The sequence below is a fragment of the Bactrocera tryoni genome, chromosome 4 (genome assembly GCF_016617805.1).
Source record: "Bactrocera tryoni isolate S06 chromosome 4, CSIRO_BtryS06_freeze2, whole genome shotgun sequence".
NCBI lineage: Eukaryota > Metazoa > Arthropoda > Insecta > Diptera > Tephritidae > Bactrocera > Bactrocera tryoni.
This window is the reverse complement of record NC_052502.1, coordinates 46,999,373-47,014,406: the sequence shown is the minus strand read 5'-3', so window position 1 is coordinate 47,014,406 and position 15,034 is coordinate 46,999,373. Positions and strand designations below refer to the sequence as shown.

Genomic DNA, 15,034 nt, shown 5'->3' with positions numbered 1-15,034 from the left:
AAAAGTGTGTTAACCGACTAACAAAAAACGTCAGAAACACTAAATTTTACGAAGGAAATTGCAGAAGGAAGCTGCACCCAGGCTTTTTTTAAAAATTGAAAATGGGCGTGGTCTCGCCCATTTATGGACCAAAAATCATATCTCAGGAACTACTAGACTGATTTCAATGAAATTCAGTATATAATATTTTCTTAACACCCTGATGACATGTACGAGATATGGGTGAAATCGGTTCACAACCACGCCTTTTTCCAATATAACGCTATTTTGAATTCCATCTGATGCCTTCTCTGTATAATATATAGTACATTAAGAACCAATGATGATAGCGGAATAAAACTTTACAAAAATACGGTATTTGAAAAATATGTAAATGACGTATAATGAAATCTCGATTATCACTTTATCATGCGAGAGTATAAAATGTTCAAAATAAAATAATAATAAAAAACTGAAAAAAATTTAAAACAAAACAAACAAACCTTAAAAAATTTTCAAAAAACGCTTAGAAATAATAATAATGCTCAAAAACAAAAAGAAATAATAAAAAATGCATTAATTTTTTTATGAACTAAATTTTTTTAACCAAAAAAACTTTAAAAATAAAAAAAACCTTAAAAAAGCAAAACAACAATTTTAATTAAAAAACAAAAGTTTAAAACAAAGTACTTAAAGAAGACTAAGAAATAATAATAACGCCTAAAAACAAAATAAACAAAGTTGGGAAAAATAAAAAAAACTTAAAAAATAATAAAAGTTTAAAATAAAACAATAAAAAAATTCTAAAATGAAAAAATTCTAAAAAAATATAAAAAGCTTAAAATTAAAAATAAATAATTTTAAAAATACTAGAGAGAGCTTAAAAAATTGTTAATTAAAAAAGTAAAGCTTAAAATAAAGTATTCAAATGCGTTTAAAATAATAATAACGCCTAAAAGCAAAAAAATATATAAAAAAAATCAGAAAAAATAATAAAAGTTTAAAAATAAAATAATAAAAAAAAACTTCTTAAATCCTAAATAAAAACTTAAAAAAATGAAAAATAAAGTAATCAACCCTCAAAAATAAAAAGCTCAAAAAATGTAAAAAGAAATAATCAATCAAAAATCAGTAAAAAGCTTAAAAAAACAATTAATTAAAAAAGAAAGGTTTAAATATAAAAAAACTTAAAAAATAAAAGAAGTTTAAAATAAAATAATAAAACACCTCAAAAATAAAAAAGCTTCAAAAAATTTAAGAAGCTTAAAAAGTAATAAAATAATCTTTAAAATTAATAAAAAATAAAACTTAAAAAAATTCAAAACGCTTAAAAAATAAAAAATAATAAAATATTTAAAAATTGATTAAAGATTAAAATAAAATAATACAACTTAAACAGCAAAAAAAGATAAGCTTAAAAAAAAATGAAAAAACCTTAAAAAGTAATAAAAAATAATAAGAGTTTATAAAACAATAAAAAAACTCTAAAAACTTAAAATAAAAATATCAAATATAATCAAAAACTTTAGTATATGTATGTATGTATGTATATGTACATACGTCATGTCCACAATCATACACAGTACTGAAGTGCAAAAACGATGGAACTTTCGCTCTTCACAATTCTCCACATTTAACTTATAGCTTATAAGTTGCCAAAAACTATATCGTAGCATACACTTAGGCGCCTACACTATAGTGTAGTATTCATGTAAAAATATATCAGTTTCTATAAACTCGCTTGCTATGCGCACACTTTCTAACGCTCTCGCTCTCAATTGTTCGCTCAGCATTTAAGGGGCACACCCTAGTGTGACAGTTAAAAAATAAATCGATTATAAAAATAAAAAAATATAATACATTTATCAATTATTTTAAAACTTTAAGAGTATATTTATACTTATTTTAAGATTTTAAAAATGGTCCAAACATTTGCGTCCGAGCAAATTTGGAAAAATTCTACCAAGCAAATTTGAAGAAATTAGAAAAATTCTCAAAAAGAAATTATAAAAAATTAGAAATATTCTCTTAAGCAAATTTGAAAAAATTGGAAAAAAATCTCCCAAACAAATTTGAAAATTTAAGAAAAATTCTCCCAAGCAAATTTAAAAAAATCTCCAAAGAAAATTTGAAAAATTCTCACAAGCAAATTCGAAAAAATTAGAAAAAATCTCCAAAGCAAACTTGAAAAATTTTGAAAAAGTCCTCCAAGCAAATTTGAAAAAAATTAGAAAAATTCTCTCAGGCAAATTTGAAAAATTTAGTTTCGAGAAATATGCGTTTAAAGAGAAACTTTCATAGAGCTGATAGAACTGAGCAGCTACTTTTTAGAAGTCAGTAACTCAAGAACAATTTGAATTATAAATTTAAAATTCTATTATATTATCCTTAAAGGTACAAACTTTTGAAAAATTAAAAAAAAAAATCGATTTTTTAAAAACTTCACATTAGGTGTGTCCTTTAACACTTGCTTGCTTTAGCATACAATTAAAATTAGTTGTGGTTATAGTAGTAGTTACTATGCTTTGTATTAAAAAAATCACAATCACACATTTATTTAAAAATTGCAATAAATAAAAAGAGTTGCTTAAAAATACAATTCATACATTTTCTATATTTTTTGATATTTTTCGCTATTTTTAGTACTAATATTAAATGAAAAGTGTTTTTGTGTATTTATAAAATTAATGGGAGTCTACTACTAGGGGGTCTATAGTAACAATGCAACACATTTGCCGCTTTCAAAGACGCCACATTTTGCTCTTATTAAAAATTGTTGTTGTTGTTGGCTTTTATATGAGCATTTTCTGGTAAATCACAAATAATAAAATCCATTTTGATATATTTTCTGCAAATGTTCAATTTTTTTTTTGTTTTTACTTCACTACACTTATGTACATATGTATGTATGTATTTATGTACGTATGTATGCAATTTCCTTCAATCTCTTTTCGTTCTTTAATTATTGAATTTTTTTCTGCATTTTGTGTACTAATCAAACCTTGAAAATATCAGGATTCACTTAATTGAAAGAACCCAAGCACACTGCACCGCTGCTCGGGCTGGTGGAGCTGCCACATTTTTTAATTGGTCTTCTTATCCTCTGGTTTCGTCAATTCCACATCCTGCTCGGGTGCTTGTTGTGGTTGTTGTTGTTGCTGTTGTGCTTTGTGTTGGTTTTGCTTGACCTCACCATCTGTTGGTGTGATTGCATTACCGGTGCTAATTGATGACGTTTTTGTTGTTGTATCTATTGTTGCTGCTGTTCCTGTTGTTGTTGTTGCTTGCTCTGCTGCATCGCCTATGTTTTGGAAGGAGGTAGAGTTTTCTAGTTTATTATTGGCTAGCAATTGCTGGCTGGAAATGTCCGTTTCACTGATGCTATTCTGTAGTGTTGTTGTTGGTGTGTGAGTGTGCGGGAGAGAGAGAGAGAGAGAGGAGGGGAAATTCATTAAACATTCATGTTATTCATAAATTACTGACATTTAAGACAATAGAAACAAAGGCTTTATGTTACACATATGTAAGTGTACATAAGTATGTATATGTGTCTATATGTATATTTACGCTAGCTTGTTGCTTACAATGCTTAAAGTTCAGTTTAAATGCTATTCACTTTTGTGAATTTTTATTTAAGCATAATATTTTATGTGTATTCAATATATGTATGTATGTATGTATACATATATTAGGAAAGTGCGACGATTATGGATCGAATCTGAACGCTAACAATAATACATACATATTTGAGGGCCAAAGAAAACAAATCAAGCAAACAAAAAAAGAAAAAAAGGAATAAAATAAATGAAATTAAAAAATTTAAATGGAATGCAAAATTAAAATATAAAAATTAAATTTAAAACAAAATTAAAATAAAATTTAAAAACAAATTAAATTGAAAAATATTATATATTCTTTTCTGGAAAAGGAAATTCAAATAAAAAATAAAAATAAAATTTAAAAGCAAAATATTAGTATAATTGAAGCTTCAAGAAAGGATTCCATAATCCTTTCGGAAGCAGGATAATCAAATGTAGTTTTTGTTAATGCTGAAAAATCAAATTTACAAGTTGAACTAAAATTTGTCTGTTTGACATTAAATTATAAACAAAAACTTTATGAAGAGAAAAAATAGGAAATCAAAAATCGGCGTACATAAATCATCATTAAAAACTGTCAGCTAGCAGGTCAGCTTCTAAATAAAATGGATTCGGTCAGGAGAAAAGGTCATCGCTATATATTCTTTCCAGGAAGAAGAAAAGTTGCAGTTCGTCTGTAACCAAAAATGGTGATAAAATAAAATGTATTTAGTCGGAAATAAAGGCTCGCAAATCTCTGGCTGATTCTCCTACTATAACAAACAAAAGATTAAATTGAAAGAAAATATGAAAAATCAAAATTAAGATCTAAATCAAAATAAATCAAAATAAATTTAAAACTAGAAAATAAGGTAAATTTAAAATAAAACAGTAAATGATCGTGAAGCGTAAATGCTGAAAAAGACGCCATAATGAGCATTCTTTCGGAAAAATCATCTCAAATAAAATGGTAAATAAAATTATAGTAAAAATAAAATTGCCTTTGCAACGTTTCATAAAGTCTTGTAATTAACAATGAAAAATCAAAATAATCATCAAGAAATAAAATAAAAAATAAAAATTTAATAATTAGAAATAATATAATTTCAAATTTTCAACTTGTTGGACCAAAAGTCAAAAAAAATGTTAAATCCTAAAATCAAAAAGATTATGCTAGATATCCTTTCGGAAAAAAGATAATCAAATAAAAAAAAACCGAAAAATAATACAAAAAATAAAATTTAAAAAATTAAAAATAAAATTTGTCGTTGACATAACCTTGAATACCTGCACACTCTGTAAAGCCTTTAAATTAAAAACAGTTTAGACTCTTTACTGTTGCTGTAACGTGTCTTCCCAGTTACGTGAATGGTACATGTTGAACTAAATTCATATGTACATTAGACAGTAACACTTCAAATACGGAAAAATAAAAAAAAATCGGCGAACATTCCCTGTAAAATAGAAAGCTGTCTGATGGTTCGGCAGTGTCTTAATGGCGTGAGTTAAAGGTGGGCATTTATAAGAAAATGCACCAGTTCGTCCGTAAAATGGCTGATAGGAGTTCAAATGGATTTAAGCGGATTAGAGGCTCGCACTCCTGGCTTTATGATGATTCCTCGCCTAATATATAAAAAACAAAAAATCTCTGGAAGGTTCTATTTTTTTTATCAGCCTTGATTATGCTGGTCAGCGCCTACTCTGCTGCATATGAATATGTCGATCCAGAGCCTTAGATGGCAAATTCCGTGCAACTTTAGCGCAATAAAGGCTGCAATCCCGTTTGAGCACCATAAATGCCCTGCAACAGGACGCTAGGACGCAATCGTCAGTCGGAAATTCTCTGGGTGTTTGGACCAAATCGATGTTGCATAAACTTTAAAGATATCAGGCAATTTTGGGCTGAAGTATTCTCTTTTCTTTCTGCCTCAAATTCGAATATTTACCACGATTATTTTGGATAGTGACTCCATAAATAAATTAAATAAGTTTAGGTTACCGTTAGTTTAGATCTGATCATCATTATGTTATTGTAACTTAGTTATACCTCGTTCCCAATTGAATGTAGTAAGGATTAGGATAATAGTTGTCATAGACGTAATCGTATGGTCAGGACCAGGAAACGTGCTGTTTCGGAAGGGGTAGGACCATATGAGAGGGTGTCAAATTGGTAGTGTTAGCAGGGAGCAAAGGAAGGTGTTCAGTAAGTGTCATGTGGCGAGTCGTTTGCACACTGTGCATTGGCTTGATATGTCAAAGGTCGATTATGGATAATAAATTGTCCGTTAAAAACAAAAACAGTTATTCAGAACTGAAGAAAGCAATTTAGAAGTCTAAAATCGGGATTGTCGCGGCAACTCAAGGTCGACATAGGCACAATGTGGCGGGGTTTGATTAAAATACGCCATTCACTGAGAGTACTTCAGTGAAGATGATAACTGGCTCCACTGTGAATGGCGTTTTAGTGCATGTCTAGAAGTTTGCCTGCGTCCGGATAGTCTGGATCGAAGTATTGTTTTATGTCGTCGACGTAGTAAGAGGAAGGACCTCAGCTGATACTCTTAGGGCACGATTCCATACAAGAAGATGACTGCAAGGTATGATTTATATGAAAGCACCTAACATAAACTGTTTTGTAAGATTCATTATGCCTTTTAACCAAAACAGCCTACGGGTCCCCACTGTTCAGGTGTTGCGAAAAGCTTCAAACCGAGCAGAATGTTACACGTTGGTAATTGACAGACAGTCTTGCAATTTTAACTTGCCATCGTATTAACCAATATTAAGGTCAAGTGTCTACTGCTTCGTCTAGGTAGTGACTCAATAGCTGTGATTTGGGTTAGAGGATGGTTTTGTATGTCCAAATTAAACGAGGAAACAGTAGGGAGATAGCAATTTACGTTTGAGTACATACCAGCGTATTAGGTTACGTGACGTCACAGTGCAAATTCCAGTTGCGCATAATATGGTGATAGGAAATGCCTTCTGGCTTGTGTTAGGGAGTTGGTGAGATGTAGAAGTAAAACAACAAGGGGGAGAGGACAGCAGCAAATGCGGTACGTGCCTATGATTCTTCTCAATTAAGACTTTTACCTTACGAAATAAAATGCATAAGATTGACGACCGCCTGAGGGTGCTTTCATTGGTGTCCTCTTCAGACCCGGACCAACAGCCGGTTCAAATGTTATACCTCGATTGAGTCATTATTCGTCATTTAAATATGTTCACAATGCACCGTATTTTTATGACGATTTTATTCGGCTGTCATCTAGTCATGGATAATGTTTATCTCGTATTATACAGAGAAGGCATCAACTATGGAATTCAAAAATAGCTTTCACATTTTTATATCTTCGTGGTTGTGGAAATAATTTTTCACCCATTTTTCGTATTAGTGTCATTAAAATAAAAAGTAATAATAATAATAAAATAAATAATAATTTAAATCGGTAGAAAAACATCCTGAGAATTAAAATTGATGAGTCCATAATGGGCGAGGCAATGCCCATTTTCAATTTTTAAAAAAACTTAAGGTGCAGCATCCTTTTTTTATTTCTTCCGTATACATTTACATGTATTCTGACGTAATTTTTAGTCGGTTAACTTAAAACTAAAACACATTTTTCATGGAGGAAACATTTGTTTGGGAGGTGGGCTACATTATCCGATTTCTTCCATTTTTTAACTGTATATGGAAATGCCTTAAAAAAAACGGCTCTGTAGAGTTTGGTTGACATAGCTATAGTAGTTTCCGAGATATGTACAAAAAACTTAGTAGGGGGCGGGGCCACGCCCACTTTTCCAAAACAATTGGGTCCAAATATGCCCCTCCCTAATGCGATCCTTTGTGCCAAATTTCACTTTAATATCTTTATTTATGGCTTACTTATGACACTTTATAGATTTTCGGTTTCCGCCATTTTGTGGGCGTGGCAGTAGGCCAAAATCGGCCCATCTTCGAACTTAACCTTCTTATGAAGCCAAGGAATACGTGTACCAAGTTTCATCATGATATCTCAATTTTTACTCAAGTTACAGCTTGCACGTTTTGACGGACGGACGGACGGAGTTAGACGGACGGACGGACGATAAAAGACGGATTATATGACGGATAGACAGACGGACGGACGGACGGACGAATTTTACGGATTGTGACGGACTAACAGACGGAATTAGTTACGAAAGCTACGGACCTAACGGACGGACAGACGGACGGACGGACAGACTGACGGACGGACAGACAGACATCCGGATTTCAACTCTACTCGTCACCCTGATCACTTTGGTGTATATAACCCTATATCTGACTCTTTTAGTTTTAGGACTTACAAAAAACCGTTATGTGAACAAAACTATAATATTCTCGTTAACATTGTTGCGAGAGTATTCAAATATACAAATTTATATAAAGGTAATTTTTGTAAATATTTTTTAAATAAATTAGGAAAATTATATAAAGTTAATTTTTGTAATTATTAAAACAGTAATTAATTTTAAAAAAATTATTATTACATTTTTTTAATTATTAAAAAAAATTAATTAAAAAAAATAATAATTTTTGTAATCTATATTCTTTTTCTTTATTTTTTTCTAGAACTAAGGAATTAAAAATAATAATTTTCCAAATTTACATTCCTTATTTTTATTTTCTAAAATTTAGAAATTTATTTAAAAAAAATATATATGTATGCACATATGTATATGTATGTATGTATACATATTTATTTAAAAATGCTATTCATTGGAATAATAAGAAATAAGTGTTTTCAAAATTTTAATTCTTTTTCAAATTTAAGAAATATTAAAAATCTAAATAAACATATAAATATGTTAGTTTTTATCAAGTTTTTTTATTTATTTTTCTATACCTATTTTATTTAAAAAGGTATTTTTCAGATTGAAATTCATTTTAAATTTTTCACTACTGAAATTTGAAAGTTTTTTGACAGAATGTTGTTATTAATATTACTTTACATTGTAAGAATATTTAAAAAAAGTTATAATAATTGCTAAGGTATCCGCTTAGATCAAAAAGCTTTTGCGAAACTTTAAGCTTATAAGACAAAATTTTGAAATTCGAGTTATTTTTAAATTCAATTACTGCTTAATCTTAAAACTTTCAAAAAATAGTTATGTAATTTGATTTGCGTTGTTAGAGAAAGCTTTAGAGCTTTAAGCTTATGCTAAAAGTTGTTTTCAAACGTAGTTTATTATTTTAATTAATTTTTAGTTTCGCTTTGAAATGCATTATCAAAACAAAAAAAGCTTTAAAGCTTTAAGCTAAAAGCTGTATTTAAATTTTATTTTTATTTGCATTTATTTTTAATTTTGCTATGAAAAGTATGAAATAATTAATAAAAACTGAAAGCTTTTTTGGAGCTTTAAGCCTATAAAGCAAAATTTTGAAATTCGGGTTATTTTTAATTCCAGTTATTTCTTAATCTTAAAACTGCCAAAAAAATGTATGCAATTTGATTTGCATTGCAGGCGTATGCTATTCAAATCATAATAGTTAGAAGAATGTGTTGTTAGAAAAAGCTTTAGAGCTTTTGCTTAAAGCTGTTTTCAAACGTAGTTTATTATTTTAATTAAGTTATAATTTCGCTTTGAGATGTATGAAATAATTGTAATAAAAACTGAAAGCTTTTTGGACCTTTAAGCTATAAAGCGATGTTTCAAAATTAGTGTTATTTTAATTTCAATGTTTTTTGACTTTAACTTACAAAAATTAGTTCTACAATTTGAGTTGCATTATGGGAGTATATACAAATTATGATAATTCATTCAATGCAATATTAAATAAAAAGCTTTTTTATAGCTTTAAGCAAAATTATTGCTAAGCGCAATTTATTTTTCTTTAAATTACTTTCTACTTTTACTTATAATTAATTATAACATTTTAACAATTGAAAGCATTTTTGAAGCTTTAAGCTTGTAGCGCATTATTTTCAAAGTCGTCTTATTATTTTTTTAGCGAATCTATTGTTTTTGCAATATTTATTAATTACCAATGTAGAGAAATAGGAAAAAATAGGCAAAAAGAAATGAAAGCTCCCGGCTGTAAAAAGCTCAGGTGTCACACACTACAGCCCATAAGTTTCGGAAAACCAAATACTATGTAAGATTTAAACTTAAATCCAACCCACAAGCGGTTTTTGCAGAAAAAAATGAGATCATATAAACTTTGTCTTAAACTTATGCAGTTTCTTATATAAAGCTAGCTAGTATGCAGTGCGATGGATAATTAAAGCGCTAAAACACACACACAGATTTTAAGTGAATGCTTTGGCATTCAACCATTCCATACTCACCCTCATCATTTTGCGCAATTTCATCGATGTACCCATGGATTGCAGGCGATAGCGTTCCTTGGCACGTTCGCGTATCTTCTCGGGCACCACCAACAGTGTGGTGATAATGTTGCCGCTGAATAACAGCAGGAAGAAGCCGCACATCACCGACACCTACAGTGCAGCAAAGTAAGAAAAAAAGAAAAACGAAATGCAACAAGAAAAATGGTTGAGTCAGCCAAATTAAATAATGCAGAAAACGGTGAGTGCTCGATAAAAGGCGGAAAGTCAACAAAGATTAAGCACACACGCGCATACATGCCGGGCAGCAGCAGGGCATGCGAATTAGCTGAAATGTATTAATCAATTAGCCAGCAAATCAGGCACAATCAATCAATGCATTAAGCCTAGCACGCAATCAAGTGGCATACACACACAGCCGCACATGTATGAGGCACGTGCAGACGCTTTGAGTTGCACCACAAGTGTGGATGTGCCTGCAGCAAGGCGCTTGGTAAGCTACTGCTGCTGCCTACTGTCACTCAAGCACCCACTCAATAAATCACACAGGCAGCCAGTCAGCCAAGCAGGCAAGCAACAAATATACAGCAACAGCAAATTAAATGTCCTTGACAAGCGCTCACTTAAGAGACTGACGTATGCGACGCTTACGGCAAGTTGCGGCAGTCGCATTTCAAGCATATACTTACATGCCACGGTGCTCCCGGTGGATACGTTGTCAATTTGTACAACGTCCATGCATTGTATGCTTGGAATGTATAGCCGCCGAATAGAAATGGTAGCAAGAAGCTCAGGCCACGCCACATCCACGAGTGGAAACCCTCAATGGTGATATCCATGTTGTGACGTTCGCCGAGCGCCTTCAGTCGATAGAGCAAACCCTTTTGGTAGCCAAATTGCAGATACTGCACAATGTCTGTAATGCGAAGAAAGCAAAAACGAAGCGGATTATTGTTGTTGTTGGTGCATATAATAAATAGGTAATAGCACGGCAAATAAATCAGCAATTTGTAAGTCAACCAGTTTGCTCGTGTGTGTATTGGGTGTGTTTGCGCTGAGGCTAAACGCGCCTAATACAAATGATACTGTTGACATGATAAGGACGTCTGCGTGGCGGCAGCTTGGCTACGGCTACTTGACTACTTACTGATATAGACATTGAAGTACATGAATTGTGTGCGGAACAGCTGCCAGTGCTCGCCCTGCGGCCACACGAGCAATACGCCGGCAGCGGCGGTTGAGATGAAATGATGCGCTCGCCACCAGCCCTTGATGCGCGATCCATTCACTTTGAGTATCGATTCACGTATGGTGAGGGTGCAGTAATACCAGACCAGCAGGAATATGTAAGCCAGTTCGAGGGCCCTGTGGGTGGAAAGCAACAAATGTCATATTAGTTTTATATGTGGATTAAGCGAGGTTTAGAGGAAAGATTTAGTGAAAAAAAATATGAAATTAGAAAAAAATATTGTACTAAGAAAATTTTTGCCGTAAAGTAGTATATATAAATAAAATTAAAAAAATTTCCAATTTGATAAAAATATTAAAAAAAATTAAACTTTTAGATTAGGAGGGGTTGAAAAAATATAAATGTAATTGAAAGAACATCTAATTAGAAGAAAAAGTGTTTTAATGTACAATTACATTTAGTGCTGGTCTTTGCTAAACTATGAGTTATGCATCTAAATGTAGGCAATGATTAGGTGCTGGTCTTTGCTGAATTATGAGTTATGCATCTAAATGTAGGCAATGAGCAGTATTACAATTCTATTTAACAAGAGTCATAAATATAATAAGAGAGCTAAAAGGTTGTGATTAGAAGTGAAAACAAATTAACAGCCTCAAAAATATCAAGGAATTAAAAACAGCCAAAATGATACAGTTCTTAATTCTAGCTAAAATTTTGCTTTACTAACCAAGCGCCTATAAATACGCAACATTTTGTAATTATATCGCATTGGGCAGAAATGAATATTTTCTTTGTACTTAAAGTAGACTTTATCACCACTATCAATCCGACTAATGCTACAAATTTAACTATGAGTCTCTGTAAAGAAGTTATTAAAAGAGCCCAAGTAACAAGCTCATCGCTCTCCTCATTGGTTTCTTCTTTTACAAGCTTTGGGTACCGTATTAACTCCTATAATTAAATGTAGACAATTCGTGCTTATTCATTCGAGCATTATTTATGAGAGATAATCGAAAATAAAGGTTGTTATGGAGGTAAAAATATTCCACAAATAATTTTGCGGAAAGCTGCCGAATTACCATTTTACGGATAAAAATTCTAATCATTGCGATTATGTAAACACTATCGTCGTGGTATTAAGCAGAAACTACTTAGAGAGAAATGCATAGTGTTCCTTAACTGGAAACAGGCCTCACTGTGTAGACGTTCGGCAATAAACATCAAGAGGCATTCGGTAATTGGACGGAGTGCGGTATTCTGCCACGTTTGAAGCCTCCTCGTTTGCATTTCACTACATTCAGGCGACTGGTGCATCTTAGTTTATGGACGTCCCCACTACAGCGGGCTCTAAGTAACCGGAACGAACCCGGTGTTTTATCTGGCTTATGATTGTCAACCAGACACCATTACTCGAAATTACTTCAGGAATGTTTTCTGCCGCTTCAACAACAACAACCGGCCATCTGATTGCGCTTCGACTGCAGTCGGGTTTAAGTAACCGGAACGAACCCGGTTTTTTTCTGGCCCAGGACTGTTAACACGGAACCATTCCTCGAAATTACTTCAGGAATGTTTTCTGCCGCTACAACAACAATAACCGGGTGTTCGATTGCCTTTTAAGTTGCCAATAATGCTCTTTTGTGCTTTCCCCAGCAGTTGCTGGCTAAAGATTTGAGGATTTTGTTACGGCTCTGTATTTTGGTAATTATCGCGGTCATGTGAAGACAAGCTGTCAAATGTAACGCCTAAAATCTTAGGGTTGTTGACAGTCGGAATTTGAACCTCATCGACTGTGATATTAAGATCCGGTCTGTACTCCTTCGTTCGGTCAGTGAACAGGGCAGAGGATTTAGCGGGGGAATGTGTCTTTCTTTGCCGCGACAAAGGTCGGCGAAATAGTCGATTTCTTTGCCTGAAGTCAATGTTATACTGAGTATGAGGTGATGGAAACTCTTTTTGGTGATTGAGAGAGTTTCTAAATGTCAAACAGTACACTACCCTGCGGACCTTAATTCTCCACGTCCAGCACGCAGTGAAGAAAATATAGAAGCGGAGCTGAGAGTGTACACGAAGACCGTGGAGAACCGATTCGGCGCCGTACGTATCAACTCAGACTGACGTATGAAACGACTTGGGGCATTTCACGCCGAGATCTTAAACATAAATCTCATAAAAAATTCAGTGTGTTAAATTTTACTAATTTTTTCTTCCTTAATTATTATACCATTTTTGAGTTACCAAAAAATGTGATTGAAAACGTGTCAAATTTTTATTAATTGATATTAAAAAAATAATCCTAAATAAATATTTTGTCAGATTTCACCTGTTTTGACGCAACAAGTTCAATTCAAGCAAAGATAATTGAGTTTCCATGTAATAGCCGATTTCATGACATACAACGGCTCATTGGAGAGCCAATTAAAAACGCGCTGCTAAAAAACATTGTTTTTTTATTGCTTCGTTTTAAGTAGTAACCAAAAGCAAAACGTAAAAGTTTGTTTTGACTTTATCAAAACTTTTTACCACTCGATTTGGAGCGAAAAAAAATATTATTAAGCGTAAATTAAGAGAAAGAAAAGCAAATTATAAATAATTCGTCGAAATTCTTTGGCAAGCAAATATTTGGAATGACATTCGAATGCAATTAGAAAACAATTTGCGAAACTCAATCAGAGCAAAGCAATAATTTCGACGGAAATTATTACGCTACAGTGTGAAAATGATGAAATAAATGAGTGCAGTAAGTAGTGGGAGGTATGAAGGAAGGCGGGAGACTCATAAACAGCGCAACGTCGAGAAAAGTACTAAACAAATAGCGCCACCAAAAAGGACAAGCGCTAAAGTTCAAGCATGAAAGCCAACGAAAAGGACAAACATAAGACGATGGCAAAGGTTTTTGGCGCCAAAGGTTGAGTTGAGCAACAGGAAAATTAAAAGCAAAGCGAGCATTTCGCATTTCCTGAGAAGAAACGATGCTGTAAAGTACAGCGCTACGTGGACGTGTTTGACTCGACTGCCACGTACGCCTTCACTAACTGTACAGCACACTAACACTGACTCACCTGTAGTTGAATATCAAATTGAGAAATGCCATTAACAGTCCAATTACGTTGAGTATTAATTTAAACTTTTCATAGTCATCTTTATAGCGAACTTTGTCGTTTCTGTTCAAAATTGATACGTTGACATCGCCGAGAATGATCTGCAAGAAAAATACAAAAAAGTATACGTATTGAAATTAATAAAATTAATGGAGTAGAGAGATGCAAAGTGGTTTGATAATGCAGTGAATATGTAAAGAGAAATTACAAGCCATAAAACATAAAAAAAATGAATAAAAAATTCACAAAAAAGATGGAGGGCAAAGGATAAAAATAAACAACACCCTTTGACCTCAAATGTGTAAGCATCACTCCAAAGAAAATTGAGAAAATTGATAGTTGAGCTGAAAGAATAATATTTTCCTCCACAACACTTCACAAACCCCCATCAGCCGCGCATATCGAACACTATAAACGTACGAAAGGATTGCAATGTAAACAAATGGCAATTTGCATTTCAAATTGCTCGTTGACACCAGCTAAACCAGCAATGCCCCGCCCACAGCTTCGTTATCTGCCGGAGCGTGTCTCAAAAGCCAAATGCTGCCGGGTCATAAATAAGCCGTAAACGAAACGTAAACAAATAGCTCAACGTGGTAACGAATACGGAGCAGAAAAAAGCTATGGCGAAATAATCAAATACTGTTGTTGTTATGGCGAGTATTATAAATAGCGCTGAAAGGCCAATGTAAGTTCATGAAAGCGTAGCGGAGAAGGCAATAGAGCAAAAGGCATGTGTGTGCAATTAAGTGACGTTTTTATTATTATTTGTAAAAAAAAAAGAGAATAAGGAAAATTCTGTTTGAAACGGTACTAAACTTAGACTGGGTAAGGAGCTTAGTTTAGCTAGATTTCATACATGCAAACACGTCTAAT

The 15,034-nt window shown here is 32.6% G+C and overlaps 1 protein-coding gene and 1 long non-coding RNA gene across 7 annotated transcripts in view; one reads left to right on the top strand and one right to left on the bottom strand.

Annotated features, from left to right (window-relative positions):
* Positions 1–15,034, top strand: part of LOC120776070 — a 161,324-nt gene that overhangs the window by 111,018 nt on the left and 35,272 nt on the right. The window lies entirely within an intron of this gene.
* Positions 1–15,034, bottom strand: part of LOC120776069 (transmembrane protein 120 homolog) — a 62,627-nt gene that overhangs the window by 28,065 nt on the left and 19,528 nt on the right. For 5 of the 6 annotated variants that reach the window (XM_040106537.1, XM_040106538.1, XM_040106536.1 and 2 more), the window contains exons 5-9: positions 14,120–14,259; positions 11,016–11,233; positions 10,558–10,784; positions 9,869–10,021; positions 2,594–3,365 (exon numbers count right to left, since the gene is read on the bottom strand). The exons of the other annotated variant lie outside the window; for it this stretch is intronic. In XM_040106537.1, the coding sequence (XP_039962471.1) occupies positions 3,063–3,365; positions 9,869–10,021; positions 10,558–10,784; positions 11,016–11,233; positions 14,120–14,259 (1,041 nt within the window). In that variant the 3' untranslated portion in view covers positions 2,594–3,062. Of the gene's footprint in view, positions 1–2,593; positions 3,366–9,868; positions 10,022–10,557; positions 10,785–11,015; positions 11,234–14,119; positions 14,260–15,034 lie in introns of those variants that run through there. 6 annotated transcript variants of the gene reach the window in all.